Source organism: Idiotropiscis lumnitzeri, chromosome 14, assembly GCF_059441095.1.
Source record: "Idiotropiscis lumnitzeri isolate Australia: NSW breed Sydney's pygmy pipehorse chromosome 14, RoL_Ilum_1.0, whole genome shotgun sequence".
Classification (NCBI taxonomy): Eukaryota; Metazoa; Chordata; class Actinopteri; order Syngnathiformes; family Syngnathidae; genus Idiotropiscis; species Idiotropiscis lumnitzeri.
In genome coordinates, this window is record NC_142404.1 from 7,901,281 (window position 1) to 7,920,659 (window position 19,379).

Sequence of the window (19,379 nt, forward strand, 5' to 3'; positions counted from 1 at the left end):
TCGCTTGACCCAACAACAGTACCAAAAATAAAACGAGCACATTCATACCCTTGCTGCCATGGCCACAAATTACTGATACCCAGTCACTAAACACACAGGCGACCTAAAAGCAAAAGGATCAGGGCGACGGGGAACTTCTGAGAATTAATTTGGGACACCGTACACCAGAGGTCTTCAATCCTGTTCCTCGAGAGTCATGTCCTGCCCGTTTTCCACCTCTCCCTGATGCAACACACCTGAACGATTGTTATCTCGCTTTTGCATACCTTGCTGATTATCTGATCATTTGAATCAGCTGTGTTGCAGCAGGGAGACATGAAACACCTGTAGGACACCGGTCCTCGAGGAACAGGGTTGAGTACCCCTACCCTACACACTCGCAGCCTCGACGGGAACGCCCAATTGAAGGGCACAAGGGTACAAGTGTTAGTATTGGGATGGGGCCGATATATCTGAAAATAGTATCGCTGTTGTGACAATAGCCAATGACATAATGTGAGGATGGCGACCCCAAGTGGAAAAAGTAATACCTGCAGCTCACTTGCACAATAGTTATTGTTATTGTATTCGACGGTGAAACATCTATTTTTACGTGATTATTTGATTGGTGAGATCATCTGTAAATTCAAAATATGAACATACCACGAAATAAGGGTTGGCAGGATGACCTATTGGTGAGCACGTCCGCCTCACAGTTGAGAAGTGCAGAGTTCGAGCCCGTGCACGGACTCCGTGTGTGGAGTTGGCAAGTTTTCCCCGTGCCTGTTTTCTCCAGGTCCTCCGGGTTCCTCCCACATTCCAAAGACATGCACGGTAGTTTGATTGAACTGAATTGTCCCGAGGTTTGATTGTGAGAGCGGATGGTTGTTTGTCTTTGTTGCGATTGGCTGGCAACCAGTTCAGCGTGTACCCCGCCTACCGCCCGAAGAGAGCTGAGATGGATGGATGGATGGACACTGCAACAATCATGATGAAAAGTCAAGTTATTATTAATATTTAATTATATTCATTACATTAATGTGAGGACACTGACAATTAATGATTTATCAGTCAGGAAACGACAATATGCAACATTTGATCCCTTTTAAATCCCCGCCAATGTTTACATCTGCGGTGTCAAACTCATTATAGCTTAGGGGCCACATGGAGGAAAATTACCAAGTGGGCAGAAACAGTAAATTTATCATCTAGAAAAAAAAAGGAATCGCCCACAAAATGTAAATATGCAGATTATTTGCTATCTTGCAATCTATTTAAAAATCAAATTAAAAAATAAATAAATAAATAAATACAATGAAGCTCAGATATCCAGTGGCAGGGAAATGTCCCAATCAAAATATGTGGTTGGACAAGTTGAAATGCTAAGAATTGAATTGAATCCAGGAAAGCTTTAAGTAACATTTCGAAATACCTCCCATTTACCATTTTAGTTTTGTCAACACAAGTTCGTCTTCAAATCTTGTTAAGCGAACGTTTCATTCAACTGTGATAACTCAGTCTGAACACTAGGTGGCACGCACGTAATGACGTACTGGAAGTGCCTTGGACAGAAGAAAAATTCACGAAGAAGAAATTACGTCACGTCGAATGTTGGATCGCTGTGTGCTAAACTAAGATAAACTAAAAATAAGAAAAGAAAAGCTAATTAATTTTAAAAAAAACACTATAAGACGGAGCCGAATGTCCGCTGCTGGCCTACATTGTTACCCCCGCCCAGTGTGAATCTTTTTGCGGCGATCGAAGGCTTTTACCTGCGCTAAGTGATGAAGCTCAATGCTAATGCGAACGCCAGTGTTGTTCCCGACTTTCGATCACGACAGCAACCGTCACACTTATTAGCTTGGTACAAATTGAAGAGTGGTTCATTTGCCATAATGAGGGGAGGTCCAGCTCACACACATTGATGTCGCTGATCAAAATGAATTCATATGCATTGAAATAGCTTGTTTTTGTGACGTTCACGAACACGGAAGGTGACAACTTTGCCCTCAGAGCTAGTTCGCTCAACGAAGAATGCATTGTCTGCTGCAATATGCCTCTAATTGATGAAGTTATAGGACGTTTATCTTTGTCATATGAATTTATGTTACCAGTAGCAGAATGTGTTACATTGTACATTCATGGTCATTTATGTAGCATGATGATTTTTCAAACGTGACTTAAATTTGTGTTAAATAGTGAAATTGAGGCCAGTCCCTTGTTCAATTATGCAATACTCATCTGAGCATGGTTTGTAAATATCAATAAAAGCGCATTTGCTTACGTCTTAATCATTTAATTGAAATTGTATATAAAAATGTAAAGTTTAAATTAGAGCGTGAGAGTGTGTTTATTATGGTACACATATATATTACTCATATTCAACTAACATTGGCCATTTGGCGAAGTGGGTAAGCTGTTTGTTTAGTCGGGCCGTTTTTCCACTCTACCAAATCTACTTGCTTGTTTTCTACTCGACCAAATCTCGCGGGCCAGATTAAACCACTTTGTGGACCTGATCCGGCCCGCGGGCCGTATACCTGACTTCTGTTTGTAAACCGTTTACAAACTATGAGGCTCCTCTCGTGTTCCTTGAGAGCTACTCGGTGCCTGAGGACACCATGTTGGTGACCCCTTGTCCAATATGATACATCATATAATGTTTAAGACTCATTGAAAACGCGCACACCAAAAAAAAAAAAAAAGAGAAAAACACTTCCTGGCCATGTGGCTTCCAGGAAGCTGCTGACCAACCAGGAGACAGCTTGTAAGTCATGCCAGCATCAGCATCCTCCGCGCATGTGTGTGTGAACGCGAGTGAATGCGTGTGCATGTGAGTGCATGTTGCGTGTTCAAACCGTGGACGTGGGCCGCCTCCATCCGAATTAAACCAGGAGGGACTCATAAGGGCTACAGCGTCGAAAAGCTTGACGCGAACGCGGCCGTCTCTCCATGTGCTCGGCAGCGGCAAATGGACGCCGAGGTGCTACTGGGCCCCCCCGTGATGGCGGACGTGAACGGCAACAATAAGCTGGCCAACGCCGAACTGGAGGTGCTCAAGCTGCAGGAGCTCGTCCGCAAACTGGAGAAGCAAAACGAGCAGCTGCGGAGCAGAGCTAACGCGGTGAACAATTGTCCGGTCGCCTCCCGCCATCACCATCCGCACCACAACCACCTCCATCTCCAGACGGGGCCCCCGACCGCTTGCCTGCCCGTCGCCAGGGAGCCTTTCCCGGCTAAGTGTGAGAGCCAGTCCCCCCGGGAGCTCTTTGCCTATTTTCAGCCCAGCTCGTCGTCTCCCGATACTGCCGAGGAGGAGGAGGACGTGGAGGAGGATGGAGGCACGACGGTTCTGGATGAGGTTGATGTATTGGACCTTAACACCGTCCTCACGGTCTCGGAACCGGATAGCTGGTAATACGCGTTTTATTTAACTATTAGTTATGATCATATCTCCTTGTGTTTTCATGTTTTTGATTTGAAGAACGCAGAAACCATGTTTTCCCCCTGAAGATGACGTTAAACATTACCCATATTCAAACAAAAGGCCTCAAATGAGGCCAATTTCACTATATTAATCAAATATTCATCAATATGTGCGATTACAAACTTCAAACCACTACTATGTTACGCTGCCCTATTATGTTATTTTTCTTATAATACAATTGTGCTCCAAAGATTACATGCCCAGGTAGAATTTGTACAATGTGCAAAACACATTGATATTATTTTTTATTGGGATTCAAATGACACTTTGTGGCATTGCAGAATAGCACATTTATTAAACAAAGCAACACAATAAATAAAACTAGGTGGTCCCTGTTCAGTCATCAAAAAAATCATAAAAATATGTAAATTCATGAGCCAACTACATATTTTATGTTCTGATGCATTGAATGATACCAAATTTATTTGCACAAGGCCGCTGATTGTAAATGCCTTGTATTCCCTGCAGTTGAATGCTTCCAACCAAAGAGATATTATTAAAGGCATCCCCCTCCCCTAATGAATGCCTTACCTGAAAAAGATTCCTGGTTGTGTATGAACCCCGTCAATTAATCATAAATATCTCTGGCACCTATTTTAGAAAATACTGTATGTTATTGTAAGAGTACAGTTAAAGGCATGCTCCTTAATAAATGCCTTACCCCTCATGGGCACTTGGTAGCATTGAGTAAATAAGGAACTTGGGTTAATATATGAGGAAACATGCTATTATTTCTAAAATGTGGTATCGCAGTTGATAGATGTTGTTATTTACACATGGATTCAAGAATGAGCCAGCCCATTTGAACTCTGCTACGAACCAAAGCAGCTGTCCTGATGAAGCGCATATACAGTCTCTCTGATAAACTTAAGTGCGGCTGATAAACATATTCCCTGCCCAGAATGAGAGATGTTATGTAATGTGTAGAGGGCGTTGAGTGCACTTTTTTTCCTCCTAATACTTAAAGAGATCCTTTCCAGTGTGCACTTGCAGGCATGCGAGCAATCTTATGGATTTGGAAGCAGGCCGTTTTTTTTTGTATCCGCGATGACAACGCAGACTGTTGCTCATGTGTGATGTGATGATGTGGAAAGTGGAGCACACGGATGGATGCAGCCATGACAGGAGGCAACATTGAGCTGCTTCCCTTGTCGCCATCCTCCATTTAGAAGACAAGCGATGCCCTCGTGTAGGCGTCTGACTGTGACCTAGATGCTATTATAGTGGGTCGTCGTCAGTTGAGATGCACTCTCATTGAACTCCGCCTATTGGTGTTATAGTCAGATCAGGGTATTGATAATTTGTAAAAAAAAAAATATTAAAAAAAATAAAACGATAACAAATAAATAATCGCCACATATGTGTATTGACCAAGAGTATCGATTTGTGAAAAAAATTTGAATTTTACCAAACTGTGACAGGAGATTTCGTCCTGATGCCACCGATATATAGGCCAAATGTAGACACCGTTTGTTTTACTCCGCTACTTTTACAAATAGGACACAGACTTTTGCTTCTCAGGTTGATGTAATAGTTAGTGTACGCTGCTGGCAGGAAGGCATAAAAAATATAAAATAGCAATTGTCACAGTTTTAAAAATCCACTTAAATGAAGGCCTTCACCCAACAAATGCTTTCACCCTTACCGTTCAGTAAATAAATGCAACCTACCATTATATGAAGAAATACATGATTATTTTAAGCAATGTATTAAAAAAATAAAGGCCTCCCCCAATAAACATACAGTACTTTCTGCAGTTGAAAATAAAAAGACCCACAATGAGTATTTTTTTGTATTACTTTTTTATTAAATAATCCCTTATTTGAAGCAGCCCCTCTCCAATTAACACATTGCAGTTGAGTAAATAAATGCCCATGACAACGATATAAGCAGATACAGTTTTTACCCCTGGCACCCTGGTTGCTTTTTCAGTTGAGTGAATGAAAACCGGTTTGGCACCGACATATATGGAAATACGTTAAAAATAAAAAGATTGCTACATATGAACAGAGGTCTCGAATCAATTACCCTTAATTGAATAATTTACTATATCATATACCGTATGAAAAATTCACTATTTTGCAAAAAAAAGACAAATCAACACTTGGTTCTCAATAAAAAAACGTCAGACACTTTATGAGCATTTTAGCTTTTCTCAGACTTTATTTCAGCTGCATATATTAAACATCAATATATTTTCCTTGTAAAGATAATAAGATGTGTTATTTATTATTCTGATGTCTTATTTTGTAAATCCATTTTAGGAATAGAACCTCATGCCAATCAATTAAAAGTGACATTAACAAGACGCTAGGGAGGATGACCCCGTAAACGTAAAGGCTCCCCGCATTTATATGCTGTTTAAAAGGTTGCTCTGTAAAAAGCGTTGACATTTCAAGCAACAGTAAGAGACATTGTCAGTGTCAGCAATAAAACTGCTGCTTGTGTGTGTGTGGGTGTGTGTGTGTGTCTTAGGCTTTACGTGAGCAGCAAAGCCAAGCTGCGCGACAGCGGCGGCGGCCTCAGCCCTCTCCAGTGGTGCAGGCAGGTCCTGGACCACCCGGGACCAGAAGTGGAACTGGCGAGGATGACACTGTGCCACAGATTGGACCAAGGTAACCTGCGCGAGCACCGCCCTAACCCTCGGATTAACGGCCACATGTGGACAGCTGTGGCTGTGAACATGTGAGGCTAAGCTGCGACACGTTGCTCCGTATCATACACGTGCAACAACGAATATCTTGTTGCGCGAGACAGAAAAAAATGTCTCTCGCATTTTTTTTTTTTTAACCTGAGGTACCCAAAGTACTCAAGGACTCGTTTCAACCCTCATAGATACATCAATAAAAAAAGCAGGTCATTATTTAAGAAAATACCGTACCGTGGTGCCATGAGTCCAGAGTTTAATTCATTTTCAGTAATTCATAAAGCGAAAACAAATGAAGAAAAAAAAGATGCAAACATGGATGCAGTTTTGCTCTGTTGATAACATGCGTTGTCTTTTAAAAAAAAAAAATGGTGCCGGTGGGTACGAGTTGGTTGCCCCGAAGGACAACATGAGTAGTCCATAAATAAATGTCTCCTCATACATACCTAAACTCTGATTGTATTATTATCTCAAAAATATTTTGCCCAGTCTCTCTGCTGGTGATTAATCACTTCCGGCCATTCTTTCAGCTGATTGTATGTAAAATGTGCTTCAAAATGAAGGCCTCTCTCTTCATAAACACGTTAATCTTGATAGATGTCTGCTACTCTGGAGAGTAGATAAAGACCCCTGTCACTTTTTGGAGAAAGAAACCCCACAGTATTAGCCCCAATTTTCATTTACACCAATGAAGGCTGCCTGGTCCGCTCAGCAGTTGAATCAATAAACATTCTGGCACACAATATGCAGTAAAAATGATTGTGAAGACTTAACTATCAAATTCCAGCTTGTCTCTTTGTATCTCATTCCAAACTTTTGACGCTGTCCTGAGAGGCACTGCAAAGCCTCTGGATTTGGATTAAATTCCAAATGACCAATAATGCTTTATAAAGCTAATGAAATGGCAACAGCGTGTGTAATACATAAATGTACATTTGTGTGGGCTTGCTTGCGTTTTGGGGAATGGGATGGAACCCACATACGTTTGCAATCCCTGCTTATCGTAATATCCCTCCAGAAAAAAAAAAAATCCAGCAATCTGTTATTGAAATCTAATGCTTATCTCGACGCATGTACAACATCAATAGCGGAAGATTAATATTTGCGCTGACTGCTGACAGTCTTATCAATCTGCCATGTGACTGCTGACGCCCTCTTTTGCTGTGTTTGTATGTCCAGCCAAGCGGTGGCGAGGAGTCTCCCCAGCCCGACCGTACAGCTGCATAGACGGTCTGTCCACGCTGAGCTGCCCCGTCCTGCCTTACTCCAAACCTGCTGCAATAACCGAGACGACAGGTAACGCACATACACGATATTAAGACCGAGTAACTTGAGAAGACTCGAGAAAAATACATGTTTGTGCAGACACTTGTAAGCACATGACATGCTTTGAATGCCTCCTACGCTACGCTAACCTTGCTTATAAAACTGGATGCTTCCCTTCGGAAGTACTACAGTACTAAAGGGAAGGTTCAGCAGTTTGAGAAAAAAATAAGAAATAAATAAAGCTGTTTAGCTACCAGAGTCTTTGGGTAACATGCAAACAGACACATGCTCTGAAGGCCTCTTAACTTTACGATTTAAGGTTATCAATACCTTTATTTCAGGCACAAACACTATATAATCACGTAATGTGCCTTGAACGCCTCATAAAGTCAATTGGTTATGAAATTAGGATGCTCCCTTTGGAGGGCGCCACATGACATCAGTGTCGCTTGTCAAAAATAAAGAAATGTATTTTTATTTTTTTAATCTGCTAGGCTAACTGAGTCGACAAGTAATGCATAATGGCAGACTAATTCTGCCCATGTATCTTAACTTCAAATAGCTGACATCTTGTTGATTTCTGAAAACAGCAACCTATTTGAGAGTGAATCAACAGCGCATCAACTGGCCACAGCAGAGTAGTGCACTTTTTCTCCAGTGAGCGGATTAGATGGTCAGAAAAAGTTCAATTATGAATAATATAAAAATGTTAGAATTGAATCCACATTTTCGTGTTGTACTGCACACGTATAAAGTGGCGTGCCAGCGCACTTTGGATTTGCATGTTATCCTCAGTGGGATTAAAATCTCTGTTATCCTTTTCCTCTCCAAGCTCTGCCGCCATCGCCATCATCGTCTGGCCCCGCCTTCCCGCTAAGGCCCAGCCTCAGCCTGGACAGGGCCCCCACCTTTCTGTCTAACGCCACCCTGCACAGTAAGACATTCAGATATTTGCCAGAATTATCTTGAAAAAGTAAGTTAGTTACTTTCGAGGTTATATGACTCCAAAAGAAGCTGAGTTTTATTCAAAGTAATTTTATTAGTAGAATTCAACACATATCGACTAGCCCGCTTAACGTAAAAGTGACAACCGTTTTTTTCCAATACTTGAAAGGGATCATCATCATCATCAAAAATTGTCTTTATGTATTTTTGACCATGAAAATGATATTAGCTTCAATTTTATTAACTCATTAACTGCCATTGACGGCTAAAGACGTCAAAGATATATTTTTTTTTTTTTTTACTTGGCTGGTAGTGAATGAGTTAATCTGTTTTGGATAAATCAGTGAACAACTAACTACTCTCAAAATGCCATTTTCTAGTCAGCAATATATTCACATCTTTTCATCTCTTGGTTTGAATCAGTGGAGGTATTGGACACAATTTGACCATTCAAAATCATTGTGCATACTTTTGGCAGAGGTGGGTAGTCTGTCCTGGGGGGGGAACAAATAACTTAAATCACTATAGAATTTTTCAGGAAAGTGTCTCCGGATCTTTGAGATTCCAAGTCATGGATGCAGGAACTGATTGTGTGAGCAGTATGTAAATTAGCCTTATTATTGCGTAAAAGTAGTGCCGTTCGTTTTGTAATTTCCCACTTGATGATGTGCAGGGCACAACCATTCACATAACATTGATTCCAAAGTCAATGTCCTTCATATATCCCCTTTAAATCATTGCTTGTGAAGTTAATCAACCCCAGGATGGATTAGTTGCGTGATTTCTGATAACATGACAAATGGTAGACACTGTGTCGGGTCCAGTGGTTCCAAAAGTCAAATGTGCTACCTCTGGTGCATTTTAGATGTTGGCCGGCGGCATGCAGCCATCAGCCCTCAGTCTTCCCTGGATAGCGAGGCGGGGATTTCGGAGGTGGAGGACGACTCCATCTCCATGGGGTACAAACTGCAGGACATGACGGACGTGGAGGTCATGGCCCGCCTTCAGGAGGAGAGTGAGTCCACTGTTCACACTGAAAACCAAACCGAGGTTTTACTTGAATTAAAATCCCAAATTCCTGGTGGTAGGTCTGCGTCAGGACTACGCGTCTACCTCAGCGACGGTCAGTCGTCGATGCTCCAGCTTCTCTTTGAACTCGTTGCGTCGCAGCGAAGTGGATCTGGAGGAGGACGATGAGGAGGACGAGGATGAGGGTTACGACCAACTCCCTCCTCCCCAGCCTCGACTTTTCCGCACGGGCTCAGTGCAGCGGGGCGGCCTGACCCACTCTCATACCTTCTCTAGCTTCAGAGACTGCAGGCGCAGCTCCACCACCTCAACCTTCTCGCTCGGGGGGCTGGCGCCCTACACGGGGGCCGCCGGCCTGAGCGGAGAAACGCCACCCTCGTACAGGAACAGTGCAGGTAGCCTCTGCTTTATTCCTTTGCTTTTGACAGCAAAGCTTTCAAAAAAGTTTTTTTTTTTCAAATTAAAAAAATCACAATATTCTGTTTATAAAAAGAAAAATCAATGTGGACATGAATATATATTTTTTTCAAAACTGAAAAACACCTCGTAATTATCTGGTTGGTTTGTTTTGTTAAAATTTGTTTTTAAGTAACGTATTGTAGCCTTGATGAACTTATTACATCTAACCCGTTGTTTTGTCTAATCCTATCTTAGATTTGTTTTGTGAGAATTTAGTGATGTTATTTTAACTTATCTAAGCATATAGCACAGTTCAGGTTATTCCAGCACACTTTAGCTTATGTTATGTTGTTTTGTTTTGCCACGGTTGTATAGACATTAGGCTGCGGAGAAGCATGCCCAACCTGATGCGAGCCCCCAGCATGCCGAGTGTTCCCAGTATCCCGAGCGTTCCCAGTATGCAATGCCTGGCTTCCCCCGTCAACCCCCCGTCCCATGGCCCCTCCTCCCTACCAACCATGTCCTCCCTGCGCAGCAGCCTCAGCTTTGACTCGTCAAGCAGCCTCGCACGTCTCCAGTCCTCCAGTAAGGCCTCCTCTTTGTGCGTTGCTGTCATCACGTGACGTCCAATGTCCACCCACATCCATGTTTAATGGTTCTTATTCTAGTGTATCTTATGTTAGCTTGGCTTAATTTTCCTCAACTTTTGTTTTATTGCCATACGTTATTCAGAGACATTTTATCTTAATTTAACGTCCCTTTTAGCTTTGCTTAACACATATCGCTTAGTTCGGGCGATCTTGTTCTTTCATATTTTGCATCGCATTTCATTTTCTTAAATAAGCATATTTCATTTTAGCATATTTCACCTCGATTTTACAAGAACAGCTGCCTTGTGTGCCACAGTTCCTTCTCCGGGCCAGTTGAGTCAACGTGTGCAGAGCGTTGGCAATTTCCTCGCTACCCCTCGTCAACCGCTCAAAGCCACTGCCTACGTCAGCCCCACAGTCCTGCAGGGCCCCTCTGCCTTGTCCTCCTCCACCAGCCTGCACTCTATCCCCGGCAGCACGCCACTGCCTCAGCCCCTCAAGTCCACCGCCAGCTTGGTCCCGCAGCCCATAAAGACCCCAGCTGCAGCCGCCCAGTCCGGTGTCCCCCGCAGCTCGCTCCCTCGCCCCGCTTCCTTTGTGGGCCTTGGTGGAGCGCCACGTTCGAGCAAAATTATACAACCCACGCGCAGGTAAGATTCACAAGCTACTCAGATGCCCATTTTTTTAGTAAATATATTTGTTTGCCAGAGTGCTCTATGGGCGGCCGCCATTTGTCACCATGGAGGAGAAAAAACAAGGAGGACAAATTTTCCTCCAAGGGGACCAGGTGGTGGTGTCATGGCCACCTGGGTGTGCACCATGACCGGCCACAATTATACCAACGGCCTGCTGAATTTTAGCTGAGCCAACACAATGTTTACAGAAATGGTGGCCACAAGATGCCCACATATTGGCAACTACCAATCAGAGGAAAGCTATTTTCCAAAATGAATCTAGGAGTTAACATTTTTATCTCAAAATAGTATTTGAAGTATGATTTTGTTTTGTTTTTTCCATTTTATTCTTAACACATCTTTCATTATTTTTTTTTTAATTTCTTGCTTTTGTCATTGTTTCTTTGATGATTGTTATATTTCATATCTGGAAAATCAATACTGTGCCATTGCATTCATATCTGCTTGAACTGACGCATATTGTGATATTGTTCTTGCACCTTTTTATGGTTTAAAAATTTAAAATGAATGAATGAGTGCAGATGAGTCATTGATTATTCTTTTTCTTACTCTCCTTTGCAGTTTGCTGACACCCCCAAAGAGCTTAACCTCCCTAAGTACCCTGAGGGATACCAGCTGGAAAGATGGCTGCTATTAACATTCCACAGGTATCGCAAAAACATTGATAATAATACTACTTGTAATAAACAGGGTCACGCTGCATTACTGACCGTAACAGCATTTGTTGAGCTGCCAACTAAGAAAGAATGACTGTTTTTTTCCCTCTCTGAAGAATAAAGTCAATGGATCCAGCAGGCTGGATTGTATGAATAAAGCAGGGATGGAGAACCTGCGGCCCCTGGGCCAGATATGGCCCACCAGAGCATTTGAGCCAGACCAAAAACAAAGAAAACCTCAGAGAAAGTGATGAGGAAGTAAAAAACTACAAATCCCGTAATATATCACAATGAACATTTGTTTGAAGGTCCAATCATATTTTCTCATAGATTTAGTAAGGACTTTATAAAAACTAAAAAAGGCCTCTGATAGAAAAAAGGTTCTCCATCCCTGCTCTAGACACTTGCAATATTCCGCTAACCAGTTGTTAAATGTGAACTCTTTACTACTGTAAGTGTGTGTGTTGATTGGTTGTCTGCAAGCTGAAAAATAAAAAAGTCACGCTTTTGTACATGTGTTTTTTAAATATCTCACAAACCTTTGTCACTGTGGTGTAAAAATGATGAAAAATGTTTGGCTACATCCTGTGCCTGTTTGGAGGTGGTGTCACATTCATCTTATTCATATTACTTGTATTTAATGGCCTCATCTTCCAGCACTTTTATCTAAATTATGTGAATAACACTTTAAACATTTTTATTTGTTTGTTTTGGGTTGCTTGAATGATGACAGTTTTTGATGTAGATTTTCGGTGTGTTTTTTTTTTTTTTTTAATTGAGTTTTGTTTTTAAAGATACTTTCCTCAGTGTAACCGGCCGCTGCATTGATATTGCACATTATCATCTCTGATGAGTTTTACCATGTGTATGATGAGGAGTTTAAGAAGACGGCGAATTTTTAAAGTGAAATAAAATGTTTTGAATATATTATGTTTCTTCCATTTAACTAAAGGAACTATAATAGTTTAGATCATTATTATTTGAATTTTGTTGACATTTCTTTCTTTTTTTATTTTATTAATGATTTCTTAATAATGTCTTACATTTTTGACTATGATTAGATTGAAAAATGTACAATTAAAATATTTTATGAATGCCGTCCTTACATTTTATATACTCCTTATCGCAGGGGTCATCAATTTGGTGCCTGAAAGAACCACATGAGTAGCCTGTGGACCTGTTCTAAACAAAGTGTGGCATATTTGTATTTACATGTTTCCATATGAGTATTTATAGGTTTCCTACCATGTTACATAATTATTGTGAGAAATTGTGAACATGATATGTGTCTTCACATATTTATCATTAATTATTCACATATAATTAAATGTAATTTTAGCAGATTTTTTATTTCAGATGAGTATATGAAACCGGTAGCCCTTCGCATTAATTAGTCTAACGTGAATATAACGCTCACTTTCAAAAAGGTTGGTGACCCCGGAATTATCACTTTGGACAAAAAGCAGACTGCATCCTGGATTGGATGCCATTCAATCATTTGACACATGTAGAGACAGACAGCGATTCAATCTTAAAAGAATGCACATTACTACTGAGTGAGATGTGAACCATCGCTGACGCACAGATTTCAGGCAATTGCACCACTAATTCCTAAGTCACTCGTTTATGAAATATTTTATTAATTAGCATATTAAATAAAATTAACTAAAATAAATCAAAAACTAAATATGAAATCATTTTCAAATTTGAGCTATTGAGATCTGTAAGAGTGTTGTCAACATGTCTTCACATCATGCCGTGATGACAAAAAAATAAATAAATAAATAAAATAATTGCTCGAAATTCTCCACCCCTTTTATCCATGCTACTCCACATAGGTATAAAAAGTCATGGGATAAGCCCAACAACACACAGCTACTGCAAGACAGACTGGAGCGGTCGGACCGGCTGAACCAGTTTGAGCGGCTAAGCTGCCTCCATTCAGGCCACCAGAAGCTGAGCAGTGGGGTGGTGCTGCCCTCTGCCCTTTGCCTTTTTCTTCCTCATCACCATCACCATCCACAAGACCAGTATCAGGATGGGCTGAACATGACCTCAAGTGCAAATACACCTGATAACTGCTGCAAACTGGAGGGAAAAACAACTATGCAGTATGCAAGTTTTTAATTGAATAATTAAAAATCATATGGGTTTCTATTGTTTTTGTTTTTTGTATTCGAATGAATCAAGTACATGTTAGACTAGGGGTGGGCAAACTTTTTGATTGTCGGGCCACAATGCGTTCTAAAATTTGACACCTCATTGGAGAAAAAAAATCCATTTAATTTTAAATAAAAGTGAACAAAAGCATTACAACAATATATATGTCGTTGAAAAACCACATTATTTAGAAATTAAATCATAAACCAGGTTTATTCATTTAATTTTTTTCAAATTCGGAGGGCCAGATTAAAACGTTTGATGGGCTGCATGTTGCCCCCGGGCGGTAGTTTGCTCACGCCTGTGTTAGATGAATGGGTGTAAATCTGCTGGAGTTAAAACCAGTCATTTCATTATAGACTTTCAAATAATGCTATTAGTCCATATGAAATTGACCCAGTTATGACAGCCAATCGCAGACGTCCTTTCGCTCTGACGTAAACAATACATGAGTTTGAGGCGGGGGAGAGCGGAAATGCTGTGTGTTGCCTTCAGAACAAGAGAAAACTTCTTATCATTTGGCGCTAAATGTCAAATAAGACCTAGAAAACATGACCAGTTTAATATATAAGTGTCAATTTCTTTATTTCAGAAATTTTAAATATTTTTTTCAAACATTTTAACACACATAGACTTACATTGCTTTTTATTTTGACACTTTTTTAACCACTGAAACCAACCCCCCCCCCCCCCCGTCTTCCGTGGTCTGTCTGTTTCTTTCTATGGTATTAACACACGGAGTTAGAGGAAGAAAACCAACACGTTTACGGTGGACTTCAATTGGACATTATGGTTATTTGGTGGATAAAACCAACTGTGAGGCACACGGACGTCCACCCAAAGCGCTAGGTGGTTGTTGTTTTTTTGTTTTCGTTTATCCATATGTTTGACGTTTTCTCGTGAGCGGATGTGTCCTTGTCGGCTAGCGGTGGAGGTGGAACGCGAGGCGGTGTCTTATCAGAAAGCTTCCGCGACGTGAGATAAAAACTAGACCCCAAAATGGCTTCGGTGCTAGGCTGCTTCAATGGACCCGAGGTGTTGGAGGATGTAAGTCACGCTCAAGGGTTGATGGGGGAATTGAAGGCGTTGTACGACAGCCGCCTCCTCTCGGACGTTACCATCGAGGTAGACCCCGACGGAGAAGCCTTGGAGCCTGGCGGAGGTGGCGAGAAAGGGGGGCCCTCGGGTGACGACCTCGTCCAGCTGTTCCATTGCAGCCGCAATGTCCTCGCTGCTGCCAGTCCTTACTTCAAGAGCATGTTTACTGGTGGTTTGACTGAGAGCGTCCAGGAGAGGGTGGCCATCCGTGGGGTGGACGCGGAGTCCATGTCGGTCATCGTTGAGTACTGCTACACGGGTAAGGTGACCATTACAGAGGGCAATGTGCAGAGGCTGTACACTGCCGCCAACATGCTCCAACTGGAGTACATCAGGAAGGCCTGCTCTGGCTTTATGAGCCGCAGGCTGGACCTTGCCAACTGCGTGGGGGTTCTGAAGTTTGCTGACACCTATGACAACCCTGAGCTAAAGGGGAGTGCTCGGGCCTTCATCGCCAGGAACTTCGGCCAGCTGTGCATCGCGGGGGAGCTCTGCGAGCTGGACCTGCACCAGTTGGAGGAACTGCTTTCCCTGGACACACTGGACGTCGGTTGCGAGCGCGAAGTATGCTCGGCCGCCCTGCGCTGGATCGAGGCCAACGCGCCACCCAAGAAGGAGGACACGCTACGGGCGCTGAGGTGCGTGCGCTGGAACTTGTTCACTGAGAGGGACAAGCGCTACCTTGAAGGGCTGATGTCGAGGCCCTTCATTGAGAGGTACCTCGAGTCCTTCTTCAACAGGCCCTGCGCCGTGGCTGCATCTCTGGACGTTCCCAAGCATAGGATAGGCGTGAGTGCCAAAGAAATGATCATGTTCTTCGGTCTTCCCAATGACAACATCATGTGCTGCGACCCGTACTCTGACGACCTCTATTTTGTGACGCCTCCTCTCATGGATCTTAGCAACCAGGATTACAAACGCTCCACCATGGAGTCCCTCATTGCCTGTTCAAGCCCAGAAAACAATCTTTATCTAGCTTCTCACCTCTCCAAACACTTCTGGCAGTACAATCCGGTGCTCAACAGCTGGCAGGAGCTAGCAGAGAGGCCGCTCGGGAGGATTCACTCCGGGATGGGCTACCTCAATGGTCACGTGTACCTCCTGGGGGGAAGGAACCCCGTGACGGATGCCCGATTGAAAGAGGTGGAGTGCTACAGCGTCCAGAGGAACCAGTGGACCTTTGTGGCTCCTCTGCCACACTCTTTCAGTAAGATGCAGGTGGTGGCCTTGAATGACCACCTGTACGTGGTGAACAAGCGGCGCATGCTGTGCTACGACCCACGCCGCAACCGCTGGCGCCACTGCGGCTCGCTGCGGCGGGACAAGCTGCACAAGGCATGTGTGTACCAGGACCAGATCATCTGTGTATGCGACATCCCCGTAGTGAAGGCCTACAGCCCGGCACGGGGCGAGTGGCGGCGGCTGGCCGATATCCCCATTGACAGCCGCGCCCTGAACTACCAGGTGATCCAGCACGGCGGAAAGCTGCTGCTCCTCACACAGACACTGTTGCAGCACAACAAGAACCGCGTCCTCATGCACGAGTACGAGCCCATGCGAGAGAGCTGGAAGAGCGTCATGGCGGTCTACGTGTCCACGCTGGGGCCCGTGTGCGTTTCCACACGCGTCTACCCGGCGTGCCTCGGATCAGCGCATAGCTTTTCAACTGAGGAGGACGACGACAGCGGATCCAGTGCCGACTGGGACCTGGATGGCTTGACGGACGCAGATTCCGACTCAGCCAGCTCCAGCTCATTCTCGGATGAGAACTGGTAGCCAGACTTTTACAGGGTTACTGCAGCTAAAAAGATCCATTTTCGTTCACAGGGAAGCGGGAATTTATTCTTTAGGGCATACTTCCCTAAGCTTTTGGTTCCTTCCCAGAACCCCTACTTACTAAAATACATCATATATTGAAACAAAATTGACTTCTATTGTACAGAAACTAATAATTAAGAACACAGATGATGTGCATTTAATACATCGCATTGAATGACTATGAAGAGGATTCAAAAAGTCATTCATCCATTTTCCATAGTGCTTGTCCTCATTAGCGTCGAGGGTGAGCTGGAGACTATCCCCGTTAACTTTGGGCAAGAGGCTGTGTACACCTTGGACTGGTTACTAATCAATCACAGGGATCAAAGTCATTTGCCAAGAAATTGTCTACTTGCTTCATGATCAATAGTATAGCATCAGTGACCCAATAAAAACAGACTCTGCACACATTTTAGGTGACAAAGCTAAAGCCTGTCTTGCCTTTTTTTTTTTTTACTGCCTTGCTGTCCTGGTGTCTGATACTGAAAAATGGGGTACACGCTGGACTAGTCCACATTCTTAGGATCAAAATAATCCTTAGAATTAACTTTAGACAAACGGTCATGTCAGGTTGTTTTTACATGCTTAATTTCCAATTTGTGAAATTGCAAAAACGGCCCAACAAAGCTCTGCAAAGCTAGTGTGGTTTTACAGTGTTTATTCAGGGATCAAAGCGTGTCAAGCTCAAAACAAATAGACGATCGATGCGGGTGACACCAAATGCAAAGCATATTTTCTTGCGCTTTGTGTAAAGTGGCCATTTTGTTTCTGGGTGTCATATATGCGATTTGTATTGAACTAAACATCATTCACAACATTCACTGGGCCAAAGCATTTTGCAAACGTATGAATTGAACAATACTGTCAGTTTATCATTGTGATAATTAGAACTGCACTTCATACTGAGAGCTGTTTCTAAGATATTAATTACATTACGAACATACAATACATATTGTTACAGTAGTGTGTCAGTGACTATGTTTACATGCAGTCAATATTTGGGTTAAGTTCAAAATTCCAGTTTCTGAAACATTCGTCATAACCCATTTACATGCGTACAGAGTCCCTTTCTCCATTGTATTTATTAATATATAGTATATACTGTACATGAACTTTCCCGACCTAAATAGCCGATGTACGGATAGCGTCAGACCGTCAAATTTCACTTTCTATCATCACACGTTCATGTCACTAACCACAGGAATAAAGCAGTTGGTTTACTCCTCGTTACTATAGTGCATCTGTGCTGCGTCTGCGTTTCGCCGCATTTGCTCACCTTTTCTTGTCGATGCACAAACTAATATACACATTGTGTCGATGTACACACTGCCATTTTCTCTGTAGAGACAGAAAATAACATAAAGTGAGTGGCAACTTAAGATGCCCGCCGGTGGCTTTACTTCTTGCTTTGCTGTTTATGTGGCATCGACGCGCATCCAAGTACTTCCTATTCTCTTAGGACCAACATTTCTTTCAAATAGAGAACACAAACCAATGTCAATTTCAGTGTAGGTATTCCGATCGTATTTATATGACCAAATATCAAAGTTAGAAAAGGGGAAACCCAGGGGTTTTGTTTGGGTATTAGCGCATGTTTACATGGCCTTTCAAAGCCCAAATATCTATTCAGGTTTTGAAAGGGTTATTGACTGCATGTAAACCTAGTCAGTGAAAAATGAGCTCCGTTATCTTTTTAAAAATCTAATTTGCTCATTTTGGATGCAGTTATTCTACCGAATGACATGGCCAATGCATTATGCTAACTCAGGTTTTTTTGTACCTTCTAACAAAATGAATATGACATTGGTATGTGGGTTTTTATCAGTGTTAGTTTTTGATGATATTTCAACAAGTCTGTTTTCGCCATCATTTTTAGGTCAGCTATTTTACCCCCACGCTTATTTTCCAATGTTTACCGATTAATAGGTATTGTGCCCATCTAATCTAGTTGTTAACACAAACCTGCAGTACAACTTCAACAGTAGCTGTTCCGCTCCAAGTATTATAGACATTATATCATAGTAGTTATTTGAAAATGTGTGTGTTTTTTATGGTGAGTAAATGCAATTGTAATATATATTTTTGATGTGTGTGTGTGTGCACGAAACAAAGAAACTGGAATAAAATGGCAGTTTTATCGTACCTGTCAATAAACCGTGTGATTATTTAACAGGGCTTTGTTTTTGTTGTTTTATGTAGAGTCCCACCAAAATTGAATATGAAATATATACTAAAAGAAGTCCTAAAAATATCCTTTTGTAATGTGATTTTTTTTATCCTCACTTAACGCTTCTTTAAGTGCATTAGTATTATAACATTAATGTTTTAAACTCACAAGATTCAATACATGCGTATGATAACAGTGAGCTTCAACTGCTTTATCAAATTGCTATACTTGGAGTTCTCTGTGGTGTAATGTCACTGCGTCATTTAAGGTGTTAATAAAATGTTGTAATAATATACAAACAACCAGGAGAATTTCAAAAGTAAATTAACATTTAAACAGAATTGGGATGTTGTAAATTGTATTGTCATAAATTAGGCTAAAAAAAATTCAAATCCTAAATGAAACGGTTCATTGAAAAATGATTGGTATTCGTAATGAAAATA

The 19,379-nt window shown here is 42.1% G+C and overlaps 2 protein-coding genes across 3 annotated transcripts; both read left to right on the top strand.

The window, feature by feature from the left end:
- The first annotated feature begins 2,761 nt into the window (after window positions 1–2,761).
- slain1a (SLAIN family member 1a) lies at window positions 2,762–12,201 on the top strand. Of its 2 annotated transcripts, XM_088314769.1 has the most exons (9): window positions 2,762–3,393; window positions 5,942–6,081; window positions 7,293–7,409; window positions 8,212–8,313; window positions 9,190–9,339; window positions 9,413–9,748; window positions 10,128–10,337; window positions 10,659–10,992; window positions 11,599–12,201. In XM_088314769.1, the coding sequence occupies exons 1-9, from the start codon at window positions 2,801–2,803 to the stop codon at window positions 11,672–11,674; spliced, it is 2,058 nt and encodes a 685-aa protein (XP_088170895.1). In that variant the 5' UTR covers window positions 2,762–2,800; the 3' UTR covers window positions 11,675–12,201. The 2 variants fall into 2 exon arrangements, with proteins under 2 accessions (XP_088170895.1, XP_088170896.1); XM_088314770.1 differs by lacking the exon at window positions 10,128–10,337.
- Window positions 12,202–14,571: 2,370 nt separating this feature from the next.
- Window positions 14,572–18,911, top strand: kbtbd7 (kelch repeat and BTB (POZ) domain containing 7). Its single transcript, XM_088314772.1, has one exon. The coding sequence runs from the start codon at window positions 14,853–14,855 to the stop codon at window positions 16,725–16,727; it is 1,875 nt and encodes a 624-aa protein (XP_088170898.1). The 5' UTR covers window positions 14,572–14,852; the 3' UTR covers window positions 16,728–18,911.
- Window positions 18,912–19,379: the final 468 nt, after the last annotated feature.

Bases quoted from the DNA above. Each gene is read 5' to 3' on its own strand.
- slain1a (XM_088314769.1), top strand. From the start codon at position 2,801: ATGCGTGTGCATGTGAGTGCATGTTGCGTGTTCAAACCGTGGACGTGG. The intron at 7,410-8,211 runs GTAACGCACATA...TTCCTCTCCAAG, and splicing joins TGCAATAACCGAGACGACAG to CTCTGCCGCCATCGCCATCA. The intron at 10,993-11,598 runs GTAAGATTCACA...TCTCCTTTGCAG, and splicing joins ATTATACAACCCACGCGCAG to TTTGCTGACACCCCCAAAGA.
- kbtbd7 (XM_088314772.1), top strand. From the start codon at position 14,853: ATGGCTTCGGTGCTAGGCTGCTTCAATGGACCCGAGGTGTTGGAGGAT.